Below are 26,051 nucleotides of genomic sequence, written 5' to 3' on the forward strand. Positions count from 1 at the left end.
AAAATGTCATACAAATTATCAGTTTGATTATAACAATCAAAATTAGAAGCTAAATACTTTTCTGACAGATGAAGAAATTCGTTGGGAAAGAAAAAACTTGCGGGGGACAACACCATCTCAAAATGTACAAAATTCATGTTTTATAATGTGTGTGTGTGTGTGTGTGTGTGTTTGAGAGAGAGAGAGAGAGAGAGAGAGAGAGAGAGAGAAAGAGAGAGAGAGCGAGTTGGGATTGTAACGTAGCTTTTACAATGTTTCAGTTATATCGCTACGATATCTGCATTGTGACAATTTACATTGCTGTCTAGGAGTGGGGCATTCTGCCGCAGACATGTAGCATGATGTCAAACCAAGTCACATTATCCTGACACCAAGCTAACCAATCTTAGCATTAACCTCTTAATTGTGAGTGTCAAGCGAGGCAGCTGTGAGTACCATTTTTATGACTTTGGTATGACTCGGCCGGGGTTCGAACGCCCGACCTCCCGCATCTGAGGCAGACGTTCTAATCACAAGGCCACCGGAGCGGTCCATGTTTAAAAATATGCAATCAAATGTGTATAATACAATAATATGGTGGAAGTACTCTAAGGACAATCATTTTTGAAACGCAATAGGAAATCACATTTTCACTTATTTTTGTTTCAAATTATGAAGTAATTTCATATGCGAAGGCGGGGGCCCCGAGTGGCCGAGTGGTCTAAAGCGCTCTCCGTTACCGATTACCGACATCTCACCTCTGTCTGCGTGGGTTCGTGAGAAAGCTTGCCAGTGGCTTCTCGTGGGTCGGGGGTTCTTCCCGGAGTTTTCCGGGTTCTTCCTCCACCATTAATACTGGCCGCCATGCATAGCCTATCGTGTGCTCAAAAATGGCGTTAAACCCCACAACAGCAACAACGCGAAGGCTATGTGAAATAAATTAAAAATAAATTCGCTATTCAATGTATCAGAATCATATTGCTTGGGTTAATACAGTACTGTGTCAAGCTTTTATATGAAGATGTCGTAAGACAAGAATAGATAAAATAATACGTACGTCCCCATGCAATGTAGTTACACCAAAACGGCAAAGTCTTTGTATTTTTCTTTTTCTTAGGTTTCTTCTTTTTAGCATTTGGGTCTCCCGCAATGGTTGCCTGTGGAATTTCCCCAGGAAGATTTTCTTCTTCATACGTGCCATACTTCGCCCGCTGTTTGAAGTTGAACATTTCCGCGACAGTTTCCTTTAGTTGCTGGAATTTGCTCTTTTGGGGAGCCTTTCCCCAGACTTGAGACCCAATCGCAATATTCTTCCATTTTCCTCTCTTCGGCATCCGCTGATGCCTTTGAAAAACAGTGTTCTCTCTTCGTCTACTTTTCCGGAAAAGCGTGATCAGGACGAAGCTTGGCGGAAATACGATTATGGTACTGATGAAACTTATGTACAGCTGCAATTAAATGCAAATTTTTAGAAACCATTTTAGTATTTTCACCTTGTGATAATTTGAGAAATGCTACATTCCCAAAAATGTTTAAAGTCATTTCAGCCAATCGTTTGAAATATAACACAAATGTAATTTTCCTTCCTCACGCTATACGCTATTTCCGTTCTATATTTTGAGCATTTAAATTTTAAAACATTACCTTACCATATTATATTGGATAAAAGTTGTGTTAGAAATTGTATAGAATGACGTGGGTTTCTTAAGGTTTTAGTAAACGTAATGGACAAATCTCTGTTCTAGGCGGATGTACGCCTCCTTCACTTAACCTCTGCCTGTTTCTGTCAAACAAATTATTTTTTTTAAAAAAAGGATGTGTAAATGCCGATTGATTTTTGCAGGATGGGAATAATATAACCAAACAGGGTGGGAATAATATAACCAAACAGGGTGGGAATAATATAACCAAACAGGATGGGAATAATATAACCAAACAGGGTGGGAATAATATAACCAAACAGGGTGGGAATAATATAGCCAAACAGGGTGGGAATAATATAACCAAACAGGGTGGGAAAAATATAACCAAACAGGATGGGAATAATATAACCAAACAGGGTGTGAATAATATAACCAAACAGGGTGGGAATAATATAACCAAACATGATGGGAATAATATAACCAAACAGGGTGGGAATAATATAACCAAACAGGGTGGGAATAATATAACCAAACAGGGTGGGAATAATATAGCCAAACAGGATGGGAATAATATAACCAAAGAGGGTGTTAATAATATAACCAAACAGGGTGGGAATAATATAACCAAACAGGGTGGGAATAATATAAACAAACAGGATGGGAATAATATAACCAAACAGGATGGGAATAATATAACCAAACAAGATGGGAATAATATAACCAAACAGGATGGGAACAATATAACCAAACAGGATGGGAACAATATAACCAAACAGGATGGGAATAATATAACCAAACAGGATGGGAATAATATAACCAAACAAGATGGGAATAATATAACCAAACAGGATGGGAACAATATAACCAAACAGGATGGGAACAATATAACCAAACAGGATGGGAACAATATAACCAAACAGGATGGGAACAATATAACCAAACAGGATGGGAATTATATAACCAAACAGGATGGGAATAATATAACCAAACAGGATGGAAATAATATAACCAAACAGGATAAATATCTTCCACAACAAGGTTATGAGCAACCGGATTCCTGAAAAGATAAGAACTGAATAACAGTTCATCGAAACATGTTAGCTTAGAAATATATAATTAATTTAAAAAAGTAACTTTTCAATATCTATTAAACTTTCAATACCTTAATATATATATATATATATATATATATATATATATATATATATATATATATATATATATATATATACAATCACACACACACACAGACACACACACACCACAGATATATATATATATATATATATATATATATATATATATATATATATATATATATATATATATATATATATATGTGTGTGTGTGTGTGTGTGTGTGTTTGTGTGTGTGTATGTATGTCTGTGTGTGTGTGTGTGTGTGTGTGTGTGTGTGTGTGTTCGTTCTGTATTCCTCATGAATAAAATTCAAAATGCCTTCCTCAGGAAAACGGTAAGGTTTTTGTCGCAGAAACAGGCAGAGGAGACTCAAACATATTGTTCGGATGTCCAATAAAGTAAGATTTTAAAGAAATTTTATTTAAATCGTATCGTGCTTTTAAAAAGATGGGAAAGTAAAGTAAAGGTTCGACTATTAGCTTCATTAATACTGTATGTATACAACTAACTGCCACATTATTATCACAATCAACGTCCTTGTCGTTGACAATGCTATCATCAACAGCAGCAAATGCCATTGAAAAAATCCGCCAACAACATCAACGTATGTATTAAAATGAGTATTATATCTTGCATTAGTACGTACTTGTTGAACCGTGAAGGAGAAGGGACCAAACTTTATGGCCTGCACGTTCTTTATGTTATCCTCGCTTTTGAAGAACATCGCGTTGGTTATCATTGTCAGGTATAACAGAGAAACGCAACAGGAGATGCGCTGCACCCTAGTGAACGAGCTACGTGTTGGGCGAGAGAATACGGAGAACCACAGGTGATCGTTGGTCAACTTTTTACGGACGGACGACGAGAAGAGCTGTTTAAATGCGACGAGATCTTCGATGCCTGCCACAGGAACTATTCTGTCAACCATTCCGTCATCCTCTTCCACTGCCAGCCAGCGATCAGCAATGAAAAAGTATCTAAAATTGCCAAAAATAAATAACATCTAATCTTCCATGATGAGTGATGAGGTTAGTTCTGTTTGGTTTTGTGGCATCATCTGTATTCAAATAAATCATTTGTATGTGTTAATTGAATATATATTGTTTTCGTTTTTAAAATTACTTTGTTTGATTAATTCTGGAAGAATTTTAATTAAAAATTTTAGCTTATTATGTGAATGATGTTTTTATATTAATTACATAGATAACGCAAAACCATACAGCATAGTAAAATTCAAGAAGTAATTTATTTCCCTATAATATAATGTGAAAATTTAAAAGGAGCTTAAATTTTTGAACATTTAATCCCAAATAATCCTAAACGTTCTATCCCAAAAGTATAGTGTGTTCCGAATGAATATCTGTATAGAATGTGCTCAATACTTGTACGTTCCTTTTAAATGTTCACTTTGTATTAGTCCACTATTAAGGCGGATCCATGCGGTTTCTATTAATCCTATATTTAGGCGGATCAATGCGGTTTGTATTAATCCTATATTAAGGCGGATCAATGCGGTTTCTATTAATCCTATATTAAGACCGATCAATGTTGTTTGTATCAGTCCTAAAAAAAAGGCCGATCCATGCGGTTTCTATTAGTCCTATATTAAGGCCGATCGATGCGGTTTGTATCATACCTATACTAAGGCCGATCAATGCGGTTTGTATCATACCTATATTAAGGCCGATCGATGCGGTTTGTATTCGTCCTATATTAAGACCGATCAATGTTGTTTGCATTCGTGTGTAGCATACTAGCAAGTCTATATCTTAGTTTACTTCAACTACATCACAATAACTGATAGAACTGTTCTTAACACCTGCAGTTCCCACTGAAGTGGAAAAAACGGGGGAACTGAAACAATCCATATACCGTGAATAGAAAAATACATACACATACCGGAATCGAAAATTGAACACAGAAGCGCAGCGGTGCAAAGCTCGTGCATTATTGCCACACCATCCACAATGTATCCTTAACATGAAGAATGTTGCTGAAAACAATCTTCTGACAATCGTATACTCATTATTCCCACTATGAAAACAAAGTCATATGGACAGCGTTCTTTTGTATACCAGGGCCCAGCAACGTGGAATGAATTGCCCACTGAACTTAGACACAAAGACACAGTGATCACATTCAAGGGGGCTCTTAAAACTCACTTATTTCGACTGCAAGAACAAACTTAAAGACCTAATAATGTTTCCTACCTTAAATATTCTCAGCATGTTTTTTTTTAATGCTTTCTAATTTCATGGTGTTTGTTTTTGTAATCATATTATATTTTTTTTATCTTACAGGTGTTGTCTAATGTTGTAAAGCGCTTAGAGCTTCTAAAGATTAGGCGCTATACAAAGTCCTCATTATTATTATTATTATTATTATTATTATCCTAACACAAAATAAATTTTAGTATAAATTCTCACACGAACACACAAGAAAGACAAAAGTATTTGCATTTAAATCAGCTGTGTTTGTACTTGATTTGTGTCATTAGGGATGTATTCTGCTTGATAAATAAAAATATAAAACTAGTTTTCGGTTTTAATGTTTGCTTTTTTAGATACATGTGCAGATTTGCAGATGAAATCTCCTTGAATTCTTTAATATATGCTACATTGTTTTCTCGGGTTAAATTAATCAAACTGAGCACCGTAAAGGGTGTGCGAGTAACTTAAAAATTAACTCAGCAACTTAAAGATTAATTATAGCAATTATACCACGTCCATTCCGGTAATTACCACTATTATGTTGATTCTACCACTAATTTTAATCTCAAAAGTCCTGGAAAGAATGCCAAAGCTATGTAATGAAGTGCTACTACTGTACCTCTCTCCAGTCTGTAAATCTGTGACTTGTATCTGATCCAGATACCATGAGCGTAATTTTCCGTTGCCGGTGTTATCGTGCCATATCCTAAGGAAACTTAGGGGCCCAAGACACCGTTCTGTACTCATAATAAAGTTCATGATGGAACCAGTCTCAAATCTCTAAAAAAAAACAAATGTCAACATTTAAAAAAATATATATATTTAAGACAATTCCATGACGATACATTGCATCCAAACGTTTCTAAGATGGAACTAAAGAACCCACGTTTGCTTCCCAAGAGATCTGTTACGGGATTGGCCAACGATTCTACCGCTTGAAAATAGAAATTACTATGAGCAATTACACATGGTTTGACAAGCACAGTATTTGTCTTCGACCATTTTTTAAAAATATTTTGTTGGCATGGTATTAGAATATTATGAAAATGAAGGGTTGAAAATATTTCCCCCATCATTTAATAAATAATATTGTAATAAACTTATGAGCTTTTCTTGCAAAATAAAACCACTAGAGGAAAAAAAAATTGAGGAAAACATTATGAAAATAATTAGTTTTAGAGCAAACATTTTGAATCTTTTAATCAAATCAAATTAATTAAATAATACCTTTCTCTTTCCATCAAATAGTCTCCTGACTCCAGTATCCATCTGCTCTCCAGAGATGATGAAGCTAATATTGGACTCAGTGCCCGCATTCTTCCGTACACCTGTCTGCACAGTGACCTGGTAATGATAGTTGTCCGTGGGCAGATTATCCTCCAAAAGGCTTGCACCCCACTTCAAGTTGAGAATACATATTTAATAAAAACAAAATTTTTGATTTATTAAATTGCAAATAAATTGTATGGGTCGTTGTGCCAGAAAAAAATACAACTAGATTTCGACCCGATAACCTTGCAAAGAATCACAATTATTACGAAAATGAGTAAATACGACAAAAATAATCTAACATAGTTATCCCACTCAAACATTTGATAATAGAAGTTTTACAAGATATCTAAATAAACACCCGATTCTATCGTTTTCTTTCTGAAGAGAGTTTCAAATAAAGGAACCCCATATATGGACCATCATCGCCTGAAGCTAGTTTCCATTATAGGAAAACCTGAGTCTACATACTTTAACCATGATAAGAAAGCGAGTTCTGTTTGGAATCTTTCTTCAATAAATTAGAGACTGATTAATCATTAGAATTTAGAATTGCAATAATATTTTTCTCTTTGGATAATGCAACTGGAATTTCTCTTAATTTTCATTGCAATGAATGCAATTTTACAATTTTCAACAACAACTCAGTGGCAAATAAGCAATCTAAATAACAATTCTAAATAACGTAAATAATGTTTCTAAATAACTTACCTAAATAACTCTTCCAACCTACGTTTCTAAATAACTTGTATAAATAACTCTTCTAAATAACGTTCTTTAGAAACGTACATAAATCACAACCGTATTTATGGACATAATGTGACAAATATATTATATCTGTATTTACAGGCATAATGTGACAAATATATTATAACTGTATTTACAGGCATAATGTGACAAATATATTATAACTGTATTTACAGGCATAATGTGACCAATTTATTACAACTGAAATACTGTTTGCTGACAATTCAAATCATTAGATTACAATATATGGTGGTCTTTGTGATCGCTAATAAACAATAATAAATCGATGTTGGTCATTGCGATATCTAGTATATAATGACCAATCTATGGTGGTCTTTGTGATTGCTAATATTTGATGACGCAGCTATAGTGGTCTTTGTGATTGCTAATATTTGATGACGCAGCTATAGTGGTCTTTGTGATTGCTAATATTTGATGACGCAGCTATAGTGGTCTTTGTGATTGCTAATATTTGATGACGCAGCTATAGTGGTCTTTGTGATTGTTAATATATAATGGCCACTCAGGGGCGCTCTATTGATAGCTAATATGCAAAGACCAATCAATAGTGTTCTTTCTGATTTCTAATATTTAATGACGTATATATTATGGTCGTAGTGATCGCTAATGCATAATTACCAATCTAAGGTGGTCTTTATGATTGCTAATTATATAATGGCCAATAGATTATGGTCATAGTGATTGCTAATACATAATGACCAATCTATGGTGGTCCTTGTGGTTGCTAGCATACAATAGCCAATCTGCGGTAGTCTTGTGATTGTTAATACATAAAGACCAATATATGGTGGTCATTGTGTTCGACCTGATGGTGGTCTTTGTGATTACCAGTATATATGAACTACCCTATGGTGGTCTTTGCCAAAGCGAATATATAATGACCACTCTATGGCGGCCATTATGATTGCTAATATACAATTAATCTATATTGGTCTTTGTGATTGCTATTACATAATAACCAATCTATAGAGGTCATATTGTTCGCTTATAAACAATGACTAACCTATAGTAATGTTTGTGATTACCAATATATAATGACCAATCATATGGTGTTTTTAGAGATAAGATACAATGACCAATCTATGGTGGTCTTTACAATTGCTAATATATAACAACCAATCTATGGTGGCCATTGTGATCGCTAATATAAAATGACCAATTACAATATTCTAGTAAATATTAGTAAAGTACAAGACCACTTTTCGTGTATGGTGAAAATCGGCCAAATTAAGAGGTGCGTGTTGACTTAACCACATTCCATTCAAACAATAATCAAAATCTAATAAATTAGATGCCTACTATCATTTTTGTTTCATTTTTCTTCATGATATTATGTAAAATCGCCCATCGCTGGTTGTTGACCTTTATTTTTTTAGGAATGAACCCTATAACACTCACCGATAAGGAAAAGCGCCGCTTATATAAAAGGGAGAGGGTTTCATTTAGTCTGAATTTAGTTGCCCATTGAATTTAGTCTGAATTTAACTGGAAAACTTTATCCCTATCAGGGTTTAATCACAATTCTTAATTTTTAGGCCACATCGGTAAGTTAGGAAGAATCATTTATTGAGAATTCCGAGAAACCTCATAAATTAAGTAGGTCTTGTTCAGTAAATACACGTGCTGACTGTGCGTCTGGAAAATATGTACGCCACTATCCTTTTAATGGACCTGCTTTGATGGTAGACATTTTAAAAAAACATAAGGCGGAGATTGAACAAAAAACGAAATGAACAGGTCTGTCTTATAACAAATATGTCAGGCCACACGCAGGTGCATTTTAGAGTACCATATTTAAATAATGAAATAGTTTATTTAGATTACATGCGACAGTGCAATTAAAAAAAGCGAATTTCAAGTTGAAATGGCATTGTTGAAATGTTGGTCCGAATATAAGCAGTAATTGTCTCAATATATTAATTGGAAATAAGCAGGAAAATATGTGTGGCAATTTTTTAATACTTCGCTAACATACATATTTTTGAAATAGGTAAACAACGCTATCCATATATAATCAGGTTTCAGAAAGATATATTTTGCGTGCAAGAATCACGGTCGTGGAGTATATAAAAGTAATTAAAACACACACTGGCCAGTTAGCGTACAAGAATCACGGTCGCGGAGTATACAAAAGTAATTAAAACACACACTGGCTATTTAGCGTACAAGAAAAACGGTCGTGGAGTAAAGAACGCTAACCATAAAAACGCACTGGCAATATTGTGTTATGTATATTTAATTTGTATTACTTGGTGGCTTTTCTTGATGATATTATGTTACATACATTTATGTTTAGTACTTGACCGCATCATTATTAACGTAAGCATGTTTACCTGAATTTAAGTTGAAAGCTATAGTCTTGATTCTGACCTCAGATTCTTCTCGAATGGAAAATTCCATTAAGTGCCAGGGTATTTGCAGATAATGGTAATTGCGACTAGGTCAAATAGAGGTCTATATTATTTTGTTTACCTAAAATTTATTCATTCTTGTCTTAACACCTTGAAGTAGAATCAGTCTTATTTTTGTGGTGTTCTCTTTTTAATTGGGGTGGATTTATTTATTCAAATTATTAATCACGGGAAATACAAAGTGCTTATCAATAATATTCTTGAAATGGAACATTAATTTTGAATTACAGATAATTCAGACAAAAACATTTTTGGATCATATTATTGTGACACATCAAAATACTCTTAGCACATCGCCACACTCCGGACCATTGGCATGTTAGCACATTAGAGATTACAGACACATCATCACATTTAATATCGGAATTTATTTGAAATACCACTGGAATTCGATTAAAACTTTATACATTTGGTCTTATGATAGAACCAGCAGCAGGGAAGTCGTACAGACCAGGTGGCTCAGATAATTTTAAGCCTCCTACCGAACATTTCTCCGTAGAAGCCTCAGAATTCAAAAATAAACCCTCCTACGCGAAATAATCCGCAAAATTCCCCCCAAATTTGCATTTTTGGACACAAAAAAAATGGCAGCTTTTTTGGGGGGGGTATTGTAAAATTTATTTGCTGTAATTGAATTTGGGTTGCAATTTTATGAGTAAATCTGATCAAGACCGATTCGATATCTACTACGAGGATCATGAAGATTAATCGTGACAAATCCGTGCGGTGTCGCCTGAGCGTGACTAAAGAAATTTTTGAACTTATTTATATCCATGTCGCCATTGCACCAAGTTTGATGGATATTCCTCAGCGTGTGAGTATCAACGCCATTAAATACCGATAAAATATTACAATTATCTCTAATAACCTTCGGAATTTGCGTATATCGCTGCGTCACGTAAATCACATCGGTGTTCTTGTGTCGGCCACGCGAGAATATCCTAGCCGGATTAGTTTGCTTATCCAGCATCACATCATCAAAAACAACAAGATTATTAGCATCACCGTCTAAATTTTCCACTGATGGAGTTTCATTGATATCCGTTATAAATTCTATTGTGCCATCCTCAGTATTATCGCTAAATTCCTTTAGTACTTGATAACATCGCTGATCATCTACGGATGGCGCAACTAAATACAATTTATCCCATTTTAGCCATCTCATTATCAAATTTAGCAATAACTGCGTTTTTCCAGATCCCGACGGTCCAATGATTATCATTCTTATCGAATTTGGTAATGCCTCGGTGTGTTTTACTTGCTCGCGTTTTTTCGTGGCTGAAAAATCAATTACATTCATGTTATTAGAATATTATGGATTCATATTGTGTTAAGTGTCGCACTCGAACTGCTACGCTAAATCCAATCGAAGTCGTTACGCGCAACAACAGGAATGCAATCAAAGGCGAATGTGCGGTTTGTGGAACAAGCAAATTTAGATTCGTAAAAAAAAAGATAGAAGAACCGGAGGAGACATTACCGCCTCCATGAAAAATCTGCCAGGATTGCCTTGGGCGAAATATCCAGGAGAGAAACATTTGCCAGGATACAACTATTGCGGACCTGGTACAAGGCTAGATATAAGACTTAATAATAATAATCAACCAAATCCTGGTGAAGAACCAGTAAATGCTATTGATAACGCATGCTACTATCACGATCTCGCATATCGCAGTGGAGATTTAGAACAACGACATCTCGCTGATGTGAAGCTAATTCACGCAATAGACGCAGTACCTAATAAAAAATTCAAAGAAAAATTGGCAACTTGGTTGATAAAAGGAGCAATGAAAGGTAAATTAGTTCTCGGTGCTGGTAAATTATAATGGAGCAGATATATTATTCTCCGCGAGGATTTTGGAAAGGAAAATCAGCAATTGCCAAACTTGCCAAGGCCGCAAAAGTAAAACACTCCACCGCTGCATCATGGTTATCAAAGCAAGCTGTTTGGCAAATTTATCTTCCTCCGCCTAAGAAAATACCATATGCGAGTTTCTCTGTCAGTGTACCTAACGAAGTTCATCAGGCCGACTTAATGTTTCTTCCTTACGATACCGTTGACGGAGTTATATACAAATATGTTCTGACGGTTGTTGATATTGCAAGTAGGTACAAAGAAGCGGAACCGTTATCGAATAAAACAGCAACAGATATTGCTAAGGCGTTTAGCGAAATTTATTCACGATCTCCATTAACATGGCCGAAGCTTCTCCAGGTTGATCCAGGTCGAGAATTTCTTGGCGCGGTTACTTCATTGATGAAAAAGAATAATGTTAAAATCCGTCGCGGTATTGTAGGTGTTCATCACAATCAAGCTATCGTTGAGAGATTCAATAAAACTCTTGCAGAACGATTATTCGGATATCAGTACGCGCGCGAATTTATCCAAGATAAACGATCTCACGATTGGGTAACAAGATTACCTCACGTGATTAACGCACTAAATAACGAAGTAACACGAACAATATCAATGAAACCCGCAATTGCAATTACAAAACCAAATATACCACTAAAGCGAAGTTCAATAATTTCGCCGGTGTTAGGTAGTGTCACGGTTAGATATTTGTATAAAGAAGGAGAAGCCGAGGGTGGCAGAAAAAGAGCAACCGATCCAAACTGGAGTGTTACAACGCATAAAATATCGGCCGTAACAAGATCATCAGGAAGGCCAGCAATTTATTTTCTAGATTCACTAGCACCACAACGAGGATTTACCAAAGAGGAACTACAAGTAATTCCAAAGGATACTCAATTACCGCCATCTTCGTTAATGTGAAATCTAATTCTACCTAACTGAGATAATTTTCTTACTCGAGACACGGCTAGATAAACTAAATTTGACCAGGAAATTCTATCATCAACAATCCAAACTTGGCCATCTACTGTTAATCCCTGCGATGAGTGTATCGTTGCTGCATATCCAAGTTTCCATGGAGATCTTTCAGCATTTATCGCATCATTGACAAGATTAATATCAACGAAAATAATATCATTCAAAACTAATATTTTTTCTTCTCCGTATGGCAAAGTAACATTAATATTTTGTTTTCTGGTATCAGCAGGCCTATAGCACAACGGAACCTGCAACGTTGGAAATTTCTCGCAGTGAAGTTTGAATAGTATTTCCTGAATAGCATCGCGAATAATTTTCCTACTAGCAACAATCAAATGATCTGGACGCCACAAAGTTAGAAAATTATCCATCGGAGTCTCATCAATTATTTTTCTCATCACATCACATTGAAATTTATTAGGTTGCAACCGAATCATTTTTTTAAACTCGGTCAGTAAAATATCATTAGATCTATAATCAGCATCAATCTCTTCATAATAATCCACAAAATTTCTAAGCCATCTATGAGGAGATTCACCATCAATAGGATCAGGTTGGCCGTGATCGCCGCACATTATCACTGCAGTATTTTTTTCTTCCAACCAACTTAGGAATGATTTTAGTATAACTAAATTTACTGTGCAAATTTCATCAAATACTATAATCTTGTTGATATATTTGTTTCCCATTCGAGCCGGATCCCATAATCCACCACTGTACTTGAAATAACTGTGATACGTGCAAGAACTAACGCCACGCTGCTTTATTTCTCTTGCTAACCTGTGAGTTGGAGTTAACACTATCATATCAGAGTTTGAAAATAAGTTTATCGCTCGTGTGGTTTTACCACTACCGCCAGGACCATTCAGATAAACGAATTTGTTTCGTGAAATCGGATCAAACGCAGATGATGCTGCTGATACTTCATCACATTGGTCTTTATGAAACTTATCGCAATCTTCTACATCAGCGTCTTCACAATAATCTAGAATATCCTCATTCTTTATTCTCCAAGTTCCCCATGAATCATTAGTGATTAAATTTTCCAACCTACACTGATATTTCTTATCGATATAAAATGAATCCGTTGCAACTCTTACCGCGATATCGGCAAATTTATTTATCATCGACAATAAATTAATACTCACATAAGCGAGCATCGATGATCTTAGATGAGTATACTGCGCTGATTCTCCATCGAGATAAGTAATCACGGTACCTAATTTTTCTCCATCAATAATAATATTTTCTCTGTTGCAAAATATTCCTCTTGACACCGTATCGGCAATAATAAAATCCATTTCAGCGTCATTGATGAATAATCTAGCATGGCGATGTTTATGATCAACTGATCCTCCTTGAGTAAATTTACCAATTATTTTTCTTCCAATATCTTTCGCGTTTTCACAGTCCGTGGGTAACCACACTTCAGTTTGTTTCCTATACGATATAATTGCTTCACTTACCGTCAATGATATTAACATCGACGAATCCAACATATATCTCAACAATACCGTAGGGACCCATCTTCGTTGAGATAAATGCCGACCAAACCAAATATAGCAAATCCTATGCAAATTCTCAGCAAGTTCGAACGAAGTAACATGAGCGAATCCTGTCATAACAAAATCGGGTAATGGTCCGTTAATTGCCACTCTTGTCATCTCGTTGGTAGGATGGCCGAATTTAGCAAAGTAATCCGCACAATCACCATATCCAAGGAAACTTCCAGGATAGCACGCGCTCATATCAACTGAAATCATATCTTCGAAATAATATTTGGTATTCCACAATCCTCCGTGACCATATTCGATACAGCTAAGTTGAATATCATTAAGAAATTCATTCTTCGTGGGTTTCCACGAATTTCTCTCTCTCGCAGCGTGAGCGGCAACAGACGGAACAGTAAAACAATTTGTCAGCAACTGATTTGGATTTGATGAATACTTCTCCGCGATATTTTTCATCGCTTCATGCAGTATTTCATTACGGTAAATATCTCCGCGTGGCAAGATAAATTGATCATATCTTTCTTCGCTTGAGAATAACCAAACCGATATTGGATCAGATGCGGCTAATAATTTGATATATCGGAACATTGCATCAGCGCCATCCGTGGAAAATTCCGCGGGATAGAATTTAACAACACGATCCTTCGGGAATATCATCACTGACTGCGACCACGCATGTGAATTATGATCAACGATTTCGATTGGTGTTCCTCGAGAACTATATGGTGAAGAATATAATATTTCACCCGATAGCGTTTTAACCGTAATAGGAAATTTAAGTTTCTTGCTCAGCGCAGCAACATCATCAATCGATGCGCCATCAGCAACTGTCTTTGCCCATGAATTAATTTTATCCAATCTCAATTGGGTCAGACCAGATCCGCGACGAGCATTTTTCATGTGCTCGATGACGCGCTCAGCAACGCAATTTATCATCGGTGATTCTTTCATCGCTGGTAAATTTTTCGCATCAGGATTATTATTCAACCGATAAATTCCATAAACTACAGCACTAGATGGATACGCTCTAGCGTAATAAGGACCATCAATTCCCAATAACAATCCTGGTTTTGAATTTTTATCAAGAACGACGTTTTTCTTACTGCCGCGTACCGGATCTCGTTTATCACGAATAATCCAAGTATCATCCGGCATTTGTGCAATAAATTTTATTCCAAATATAAATCGCTCATCTTTGTGTTCAGATTTTATATGCTCGATTATCTTCTTTGCTCGCTCTAGATTCATCGTAGCATCAATAAAGTTAGTTTTCCACGTCGACCAAGTATGAATCGCTCCATCATCAAAAAATTCCTTCTTTGCACGATCTACTTCAGGAATTATATATTCTGCCTCATCAAGATCAAATAAATCCATTATTATATTTTAGACAAATGTTTAAATTATAATGAATCAATGTTCATGGATAATAGTTGGATCAACAAAATCATGTGATAAATCTTGCAGAGGTGAATATTGCGGCGCTCATATATACGAAGTTCGACGAGGCAACAAAGGACCGCAACGGTGTTTAGTTTGTCAAGTTGGCATTCGAGGAAAGACTCGATTATGTTTTTCTTGTGGTGGAAAGAAATATCGTGAGCTACGGAGATATTATGAAAAGAAATCTTCCTCAGTAATTTCTTGTGAAGAAGATTATATTAATCGTTTCAAAGCAAATTATGATTTAGAAGTATAAAATATTATATATGGAAATGAAATCAACGATTCCTATGAGTGAATATAGATCACATCCTACCATTGATGATTATGAAGCATCCAAGGATGGAAATGTGAGACACATCAGAACGAAGAATCTTGTTGGTAATATTAATATGAATGGATATCTCAAATTCACAATCAGCAAAAATAATAGGCGAAGAAAAACAAATTACTTCGTTCACAGATTTGTGTTCGAATGTTTCCATGGACTCATCAGAGACAATTTGGTTATAGATCATATCGATGGAAATAAACTTAATAATGAATTAACTAATCTTCGAACTGTGACTCAGAGTGAAAATTGTTCCTCGGGTAACACTGGAAAACATCCGAAAGATGCCAAGTCAGTTAAGTCGGTAAATCAAGAAACAAATGAAGAAATTGCATTTGAGTCGATATATGCTGCTGCGAAATTTTATGAAATTACTCCAGTATCGATATGGCGAGTAGCGGAGGGAATAAACCACAGAACATTTTCCTACAATCTCGGTGAGTGGATCAGATTCTTCTATGTTCCAATAATATTTGATGATGATGAAGAATAATTAAATACTACAAAATTAGTATAATGGACGAAGAAATAATAAACGATATTATGGGAGAGATTAATAGTTTGAAAAGAAAAATAGATCTCCCATCGGACCTTGATGTGAATAAAATCAGATCAGAATTCGAAACAATTATTCTAGGGAGACTCGAATATAAATATACCCTGCCGTCAGAATATAAATTAATAAAGAAAATTCAAATTGCGATGTACCAATCACTTGCAACGGTCAGTGATGATCACATCGAGGATTTTGTTAAATTATCAACGCTAGTAGAAAAAGCTAGATTAATTTTATCCGACGCATATGAATCAAGGAAAATCACAAGTTCTCGTGTCAGACAACTGAAAAAACTTGTTGATGAAAAAACAAGAGAATTTTCCAATCTTTGAAATTTTACAAAATAAAAAAAAAGATTTAAATTTCCCTGGATTTTATTTATTTTTTTAATTTTGGCGGGGGTATTTACCTAACGGATTCACGAAATTATATAAATTACTTCGATTTGAGGGGTAAATACCCCAGCGGATTCACGAAATTATATAAATTACTCGATTTGAGGGGTAAATACTCAACAAAAAACATAAAATTACGAAACTTTCTTAATTTTTCTGATTTTTATTAATTTTTTTTTATTATTTACCAAAATAATTTATTTACTGAAATTACACAAATTTATTAATTTTGAGGGGTAAATACCCCAGCGGATTCACGAAATTATATAAATTACTCGATTTGAGGGGTATTTACCCCAGCGGATTCACGAAATTATATAAATTACTCGATTTGAAGGGTAAATACCCCCGCCAAAATTAAAAAAATAAATAAAATTCAGAAAAAATATCTTTTTTTTTATTTTGTGAAAATTTCCCTGGATTTTATTTATTTTTTTCGTTTGTTTTTCCCTGGGATACAGATTTAAAAATCAAAAACTTTCGCTTACGATTTTACCAACAAACTAATACTCAGCGTTTCTCCGCGAATATCAAGTAAATTTCCATCTTGATTTGTTAGTTTGAAATTTATTCTTGATAATAATCGATTATGACAGCGTAGGTAAAACGGATTAACCGGCTCCTTTATTATCAAGTAACCAGGAGAGACGTTAGGAGAGAATGTGTATAATACAAATCCCTGCTCCGCTCTTGATATTGCAGGATCAACATTATAGCTACCTTCTACAACATCAGCGTGAAGATAAACAGCAATCACTTCGGTTATATTAACTATCCCAGGAGAAATGTGTCTTCCTTGTCCAATTCCATCATTATCATGCATCAAGACTGATTCTGCTTGTGATTTCTTCTTAACCCACGCGTCGTGTAATTTAGGAAATAACCTATCGACTGTATCAGCGACAAATTTTCTCATCTCATCAACATTGTAGCCGGGAAATTTATAATTTGGCAACGTCCTCTCGGTTAGATTATGTCGTTGCATAAACGCGTTAATAATAAAACCCATACCAAAGACGGCGCTGTTTTGTATATAGCCCGTTGCTAGTTCGTTAATAAGTTCCATATCAGCAGCTAATTTATTTATCCGCTCTGTTGTAATTATAATTTCGTTGCATGAAGCTTGTACGTTAAATACGCAATCTTGGAAATAATGTTCTAACAGTTTCTTTTGTATTTCGTATTCGTTGATAATTTTAACAAATAATATTGTAATACTATCCTCGAACAAATCTAGCATATAAACTGATCCTGATGAAAAATCAAGACTCGCCTTAGTTTGTTCATACTGATCAATATAGTCCAAGTCAAGTCCGTGGAAGTTTTTTTCATTGCTGATAAAGTCGGATTTCTTTGGTTCTGGTGTTGTTATTCTGCCAGGCGGAATATCAGGCCAGCCTAATACTGTCCTAATAGATGAACGGTAAATATCTACCATATACGGCGACGATACTTCAATGATTGATGATAACGTTGGTTCATGTGCTGATATCTTTATTCCTGGATGAGCATCGCCAGTAATATTCGATATTCTAGTGTTGAACTCGCTATTTATCTGTTCAATCTCATAGCTGCCGGTTGGTATACTAACGACAAACCAACTAGGAGTTCCATCGGCGTGTTTCTTATCAGCAACAACAAGTGAATTGTTTGATAATAATTTACCGAATGATTTTGATCTGATATTAGGCCAGCTATTATAAACACGCAATTGTATCAATGCCATTTCCTTGACGCTAATTGGAGTTGGAAAACTAATACTAAATTCTGGATTAGTTGAGCTTAGTGATATTAACGTTGTTGTCGGCGGTGTTGTGTTTGTCACTATCTGGACTAACTCGGACATTATTAATATTTATTTGTTCAATCTCAGAGTAGATGCTGATCATCGAATAAAATTCTATATCGGATATAACTCCATCGTTGAGACTTTCGGAAATCAGCGATGATAACTTCGAATATGCGTCGTTAATTTTAGTTAGTTTATTTTTGTACGATAATAGTTTCTCGCTGGTGCATGAAGATATTTTTCTTGCAATAATATTGAGAACGCCAGCTATCGTTGTTGTTGATGAAATTATTATTGTTGCTACGATCGGCGCGATTGTTGTTACTACGGATAAAACAATACCCGCGCCGGCGATTATTGCTGATGCGGTATAAACAACAACATCAATAATAACTAATCTGCGCTGGTATTTCTTTATTTTTATTTGATATTCGTCTATTTGTTTTTTTAGCGAATCTTGCCATGATCGCGCAAGATTATATCGATAATCTGATGCTGTCATTTATTTAATCTACAATAATAATTACTATATTATTTAGTTTTGTACGGAATATTATCCCATCCGGATAAAAACTCATAAATTGCAAGATATTTGATTTCTCCTGTGATGGTTCTATCTGGTGGTTCTAATGTAAATACCTCCCGAGTATTTTCCTCCATGGAAATAATAAAAATTCCAGGATAATACTCATGAAATGTATTAATTTTGTGAAATTCAGTTGTTACCGTGAATTTTATTTTGGATATGAAATATACTCGATATACGCCAGTAATTGGTGCAATCCAACTCGTAATATTTGATTCGGGTCTCCATATCTTGTTTATCGCTTGTACCACAAATGATATATAACAACCAAGTTTTTCTACATTTTCCACATCCGGTGAGATGACAATACGGGACAATTTTTCAATTTTTGTGTTGATTTCTTGTGTTTTCTCGCTGAGATCATCGTGTGATGTTTTATCGACTTTTTCACCCATTGCGGTATTTATCTTGGTAACATCTGCGAGAATATCATCGTTGATTTTCTTTTGTTTCTTTTGGAGGTTATCGTGTATTGTTTTATCAACTTTCTTAATTGCGATTTGGCGTACTGCGTTGATATCTTCAATGATCTTAGTATTATCTTCAATGATTTTCTTGTGGAGGTCATCGTGTGATGATTTATCGACTTTCTGCTCACGAACTGCGTTAATATCCTCATCGATTTTCTTTGTTTTCTCGTCGTGTGATGATTTATCAACTTTCTGAAGCATTGCGGTATTTATATTTGTAACATCGGCGAGAATGTTATTAACGTCCCTGGTTGTTCTTGTTAGTTTTTCACCAAGATCGTCGTGTGCTGATTTATCGACTTTTTGATTTGCTAATCCACGAACTGTTTCAACGTCGCTGCTAATCTTAGTAATATCTTCGTTTATTTTCTTTGTTTTCTCGTCGTGTGCTGATTTATCGACTTTTTGATTTGCTAATTCACGTACCGCTTCAATATCATCATTGATGGATTTTATTTTCTCGTCGTGCAATGATTTATCAATTTTTTGAATCGCTAATCCACGAACTGCGTTAATATCGGCGAGAATGTTAGTAACATCCCTGGTTGTTCTTGTTAGTTTTTCACCAAGATCATTGTGTGCTGATTTATCGACTTTTTGTTGTGTTAATCCACGAACTGATTCAATGTCCTTACTAACTTTAGTAATATCATCACTGATTTTCTTTGTTTTTTCGTCGTGTAATGATTTATCAACTTTTTGATTTGCTAATACACGAACTGCGTTAATATCCTCATCAATCTTCTTTGTTTTCTCGTCGTGTAATGATTTATCAACTTTTTGATTTGCTAATCCACGAACTACTTCAATGTCCTTACTAATCTTAGTAATATCCTCATCAATCTTCTTTGTTTTTTCGTCGTGTAATGATTTATCAACTTTTTGATTTGCTAATCCACGAACTACTTCAATGTCCTCATCAATCTTCTTTGTTTTCTCGTCGTGCAATGATTTATCAACTTTTTGATTTGCTAATCCACGAACTGCGTTAATATCCTCATCAATCTTCTTTGTTTTCTCGTCGTGCAATGATTTATCAACTTTTTGATTTGCTAATCCACGAACTGCGTTAATATCAGCAAGAATGTTAGTAACATCCCTGGTTGTTCTTGTTAGTTTTTCACCAAGATCATTGTGTGATGATTTATCGACTTTCTGTTGTGTTAATCCACGAACTGCTTCAATGTCCTTACTAACTTTAATAATATCATCACTGATGGATTTTGTTTTCTCATCATATAATAATTTATCGACTTTCTGCTGCGTTAATCCACGAACTGCTTCAATGTCCTTACTAACTTTAGTAATATCATCACTGATGGATTTTGTTTTCTCATCATATAATGATTTATCGATTTTCTGTTCACGTACTGTGTTAATATCTGCGAGAATACCAGTAACGTCCATGGTTGTTTTTGTTAGTTTTTCACTAAGATAATCGTGTGATGATTTATCGACTTTTTGATGAGTTAATCCACGAACCGTTTCAATGTCCTTGTTGATTTGATTGATATTATCATTAATGGATTTTGTTTTCTCGTCGTGTGATGATTTATCAACTTTTTCACTTATTGCAGTATTTATCTTTGTAACATCGGCAAGAATGTTAGTAACGTCCCTGGTTGTTCTTGTTAGTTTTTCACCGAGATCATCGTGTGATGTTTTATCAATTTTTTGGTGCACTAATCCACGGACTGTTTCAATATCTTTGCTGATTTGATCAATATCATCATTGATAGATTTTGTTTTCTCGTCTTTCTGATTCATTAACACACGCATCGTTTCAATATCAGCACTAATTTTCTTTGTTTTATCACTAAGATCGTCGTGTGATGTTTTATCAGCTTTTTGGAATGTTAGTGAACGCACCGCCTCGATATCTTTATTTATCTTGGCAATATCATCGTTGATGGATTTTGTTTTTTCAACAAGATCATCGTAATCATCACTTCCACGTAACGATTCGATGTGTTTATTGATTTTTGCAATATCATCGCTAATTTTCTTTGTTGTCTTGCTAAGATCGTCGTATAACACTTTATCGCCTTTCTTATCCATTGTGGTTTTTATTTCAGAAACGTCAGCGATAATATTAGTAATATCTTCGTTGATCTTTCCTACTTTATCAATGAGGTCATCGTGCAATTCCTGATCAACTTTTTTCTTTGTTAATTGATCTGCGACGAATGAAGTATCAGTTGTTTTCTTTATATTATCATCAACTTTCTTGCTAAGTTGTTTTAAGGTTTCATCGAGTTTTTTAAGATCGTTAGTTAGTTTAGTTAGTTGCTTTGTAAGTTTTTCCTGATCTTCATTGTAGACTGCCTTATCCAACTTTAACAATAATGTCGCTGATAGTTCTTTATCAGATTTTTCTACATCTGCGATATTTGCCTTTGATGGTAAACTTGTGATAATATTAGTAACGTCAGTGATAGATTTTGTTACTGAATCTGATAACTGAGTAAATTGCTTGATGCGTTCGTTATATTCATCTCGGCTAATCATATCAGTTACTTTGACATTGCTAGTTTGTAATCGACCTTCGGTATTTTGAAAAACAGCAATTTCACCAGGATTTATCTCTGCCAACGATAGAAGATTGTTAATGTCTTTCTTGGTTGCAAAATTTGATGTATCGATTTTTTTTTCTTCATCTGTTTCTTCTTTCTTTCTAAAGAGAGATCTACCATAAATGTCAACCATGATATTTATCTACGGTATATTCAAATAAAATTTTGTGATAAGGGCGGGATGATTTTGAAATTGCATCAAGAACGTTAATTGATTCTGGACCGCATATTGGTGGATCGGTTGATGTTTGCGTTGGAAGTGTTGAATACCAAACTGGAAGTTTCAACGAAGAGATATACTTGAAAAATTCGTTTGGTGGTGCTAGTCCATACGAATCAAAGTAAATGATTTCGCGAGGATTAATCGCGTACGCAACCCAGTGAGTGCCAGGACCAGAATTTTTATCGAGATTTATTATTCCTGTCTCGGTAGAATTTGGTTTGTCCGGTAATTGATCTCGCATGAATACTCCTCTGAAAAATCTTATTTTCTTTTTCTTTGCTTCATTGATTAAATCTAAATTCGATGATGGCGTGATGATCTTAGGCCGGATCCGTACATTGGAGGTCGTCCTAGTCTCAGGCCGGATCCGCGATGGTATTTTTTTTTGCCGTATCTTCCTCCGGTAACTTTATCCAATAATTTTTTAACTCCGAATCCAGCCGTTGCTGATAACGCGCCCGTTATCAACGGAGCTAATAAAGGCAATAGGAAAGGAAGGAAGCCACCTACCTTGATCATGTCTTTCACTGCGCCAATGGAGAGAGTTACATGAACACCAGAATTCGCTGATCTGGCTTTGGTAAATCGTCCGTGTTGACCTCGTGTCAGTGATAGTTTGTTAGGTCCACCGTGAATCTGATTATTTTTCAAGATTAATTTTAAACCTCTTCGCGCTGTTGTTGCTGCTTGAAGTTTTTTTATCTGACCCGGGGTCAGTGTTACGCTGACGTGTTCGTATGGCATATTAATAATCACTTTATCTAAATTTAGAATTTATCACATATTTTCTACGGGCGCGTCGATGACTCTCATTCTACCACTGATGCCTTCTAGGATCATTGTTCTATCACTAAGAATAACCGCGATGGCTCTTGCCGGTCCTCCAGTGTTAATTCTTGCTTTGAAATGAATATCGACAACCGACTGCTTTACCAAATCAAGATGTTCCAGGGAAAAGTAATAGATGGGATAGAGAGTATTAAAATCTAACTGTGATATTTGCAATCCCGTATCAATATTTTGATCGCGTCCCATGAAACTTAGTAATCGATGATATGCGCGTGCCGTGGAGTAATTATCAAAATTGATAGCTATTTCCTCGGATGGCTCCTGTTGGCCATTTATTCTCAATGATACGTTTGTTGCCCCGAATTGATCAAATATCATGTGACTGTGAGTTTGATCGTATCTATTTGCATTTTGAAGAACAATGAAGATATGCCTGGGCGCTGAAACACCTTGCTGTGACGCAATTCGCCAAGTATATATTCCGTTCATATTAACATCGGAGGAGTCGGTTGTTGTTGTTAGCCAGGACATGATGGATTTTCCTCCTTGATTCATGAATGATAATAATTTTTCTTCTTCGCGAATTGATGGTGTTACTGCTGGCATCCACAAAGTAATTTTAGTTAATGTTACCTTACCAGCATCGCCGGCCGCACCCGCCTCTCGCCAAATGGCTCTATCATTACCCGCGGCATCTCGAATAAAGGAAATTGTATGTTTCGCTCCATAAATAACTTTCCTGAAATGCCGGCAAAATCCAAAAATGTGAGATAATGGAATTGCACAAGAGAAATTATTCTCGGCTCCAACTAACATTTTCTTTCGCGTAGCAAATCCAAGATTATAATCTGCAGTTTGATTAATTATCATATTTTCAACATCAGCAACAGCATTGCCGGCGTTATTATTCGGTCGTCTAACAACAAACGGTTTGAATATAGGTTCATTAGAATTATCCTTAGCAAACATCATGCTAGGACCAGCCGATCTGGTGAAATCATCCGAGTATCTTGCTAGGCCTATGATCGTTGTTGCTACATCAACATTGTCAGTGATTGATTCAATCTCTCTTCCATCAATCATGTAAGTGGCACTCTTGAATAATGCCATGATACCGTTATTGACAAATCCAACGTTAAAATTTGCATCGTAGTTGGTATTATCGGTTTTATTAAGTATCCCAACAACCTCGATATACGCCTCAGACGGAAGAAAATATCTTGTTGTATCGTGAACTTGAATTTCCTTGCGGTTAGGTGTATTTGGTTCAACTACCTCGTACGAGAAATACTGAAAATCTCGCACTGATGTGTCTCTACCCACAGGCTCGTCCATGTCAAACACTTCATTTGACACTTGTGAAAACATTATTACTAATGATATCGTCTAAAACGAAGACCATCTCCTGAAACAAAACTTGTATTTCCAAGATTTGTGTTTGCAATCTCATGCGCCAGATTTGTGTTTGCAATCTCATGAGCTAGATTTGTGTTTGCAATTTCATGTGCTATATTCGTCTTAGCAACTTCCTGCGCCAGATCATTTATTTTCTTATTTGCTGCTTCATTTATGGTTTTGCTAATTTCTGGCGGCATCTCTCTAGTGATAGGTAATCTGACTGGTTTTTTTTTACGTATTAAATTTAATATTTTACTTTTGACAGCGTTGAATCCTTTACTAGCTAAATTGCCAATACCAGAAACAGCAGTCTCACCAATCTTTCCTATTGCTTTTAATCCTAGTTGTTTGATCACTGGACCAATTTTAGGTGCTACTCGCGTGACAAGACTTCCAATGATATCACCGAGTCCATTGCCGTGAACGTATTTATATACTGGTAATCGAGAATTAACTACGCGGACCTGATTGGGTCTGCGTTGATGTTTGTGAATAATCATATTATTTCAATTATGTTGTTTTAATCGATAAGCTCATCAACAAGTTCTTTATAAACATGAGAATCAATCACGCCACCACGGAATAATCGCTGACAAATATCTGATGCTTCGTTGATTATTTCGTGAGAGTTATTTCCGGCTCGCTTTCCTCCGATTAATACTTCGAGGCGAGATACGTCGTTAACAACACTGTCGGGGCAAACTGAATATCCTTTTCCTGTTATTGGTTTCTCAGATAATATTTTTTCTTCTAAATCTAATAGATTTATTTTTGCTAAAAAATTTACATACCCAGGATCTTTTGTGTTTGTAGGTTTACCCACAGAAGCAAAATACACAGTAGGAATCCACTGGCTTCTTGTCGGTCTTGAAAGCTGATGTTGTGGATTCAAATATTTTTCTGGTTCCATAAAACCGAATCTAGCTATTTGAATTAATTTATCTTCGTCCCTAAATTGTTCAAGAGCATCGTCGGTAAAGACTTGTAATGGCATTGATAATTTTTGTCCGATTTTTGGAAAATCCTCTGGTTCAAATTTCTTTGGTTTAGTTTCAATTTTGCTAGATGAAGGTAGCGATAATGATTCAGGTTGATGCAATATTCCATAATTGTTCACAGCAGATAAAAAATTAGGATATTCTAGATCGTTTTTAACCGTTGTGACATCATTGTAGATATAGTATATCCACTTGGTCCATTGCGCAAATGATACATTTTCGGCGGTATTAGGTTTCATAAATTTTTTTCGTTTATCTTTCATATAATTTTCTGCAGTAAATTTCACAACCTCATTCGGTTTCATTGATTTTATTTCTGCGATAGTATCATCGGTAAATTTACTGGAGCCTGGGATCCTTAATCTTTCTTCTTGTTCTTCTTCTTGTTTCTGTGCTTGTGCTTGTGCTTGCTGTAACTGATCTTGCAACGCTTGTGTTTGCGCTCTCACCTGTGCTTTTGTTCGTGCTTGCTGCAATTGTCCTTGTAACTTTTGTGTTTGTGCTCGCACTTGTGCTTGTGCTTGTGCTTGACGTACTTGAGTTTGTTCTTGATGAATTTGATCAAGTTGACCAGGAACAACTCGAGTGTGTTGCTCGATATCTCTTGTCATAGGAATAAGCCCAAGATCTCTAAGTTCCTTATCTTTCTTTTGTTTGCCGTATGCTACTTGTTCGATAACTCCGGTGACTGGACTCAACCACTTTGACGATACTTCACCAATATGATGTTGCTCATC

At 35.5% G+C, this 26,051-nt stretch overlaps 1 protein-coding gene across 1 annotated transcript in view; it reads right to left on the reverse strand.

Moving 5' to 3' along the window:
• LOC149802478 (uncharacterized) overlaps positions 1–26,051 on the reverse strand; it is an 84,916-nt gene that overhangs the window by 26,099 nt on the left and 32,766 nt on the right. The window contains exons 12-15 of the mRNA XM_089951520.1: positions 6,199–6,369; positions 5,591–5,751; positions 3,408–3,738; positions 1,037–1,427 (exon numbers count right to left, since the gene is read on the reverse strand). Coding sequence (XP_089807646.1) covers positions 1,037–1,427; positions 3,408–3,738; positions 5,591–5,751; positions 6,199–6,369 — 1,054 coding nt within the window. The remainder of the gene's footprint in view (positions 1–1,036; positions 1,428–3,407; positions 3,739–5,590; positions 5,752–6,198; positions 6,370–26,051) is intronic.

The sequence above is a fragment of the Sinohyriopsis cumingii genome, chromosome 3 (assembly GCF_028554795.1).
Source record: "Sinohyriopsis cumingii isolate HCF-2022 chromosome 3, ASM2855479v2, whole genome shotgun sequence".
Taxonomy (NCBI): Eukaryota; Metazoa; Mollusca; class Bivalvia; order Unionida; family Unionidae; genus Sinohyriopsis; species Sinohyriopsis cumingii.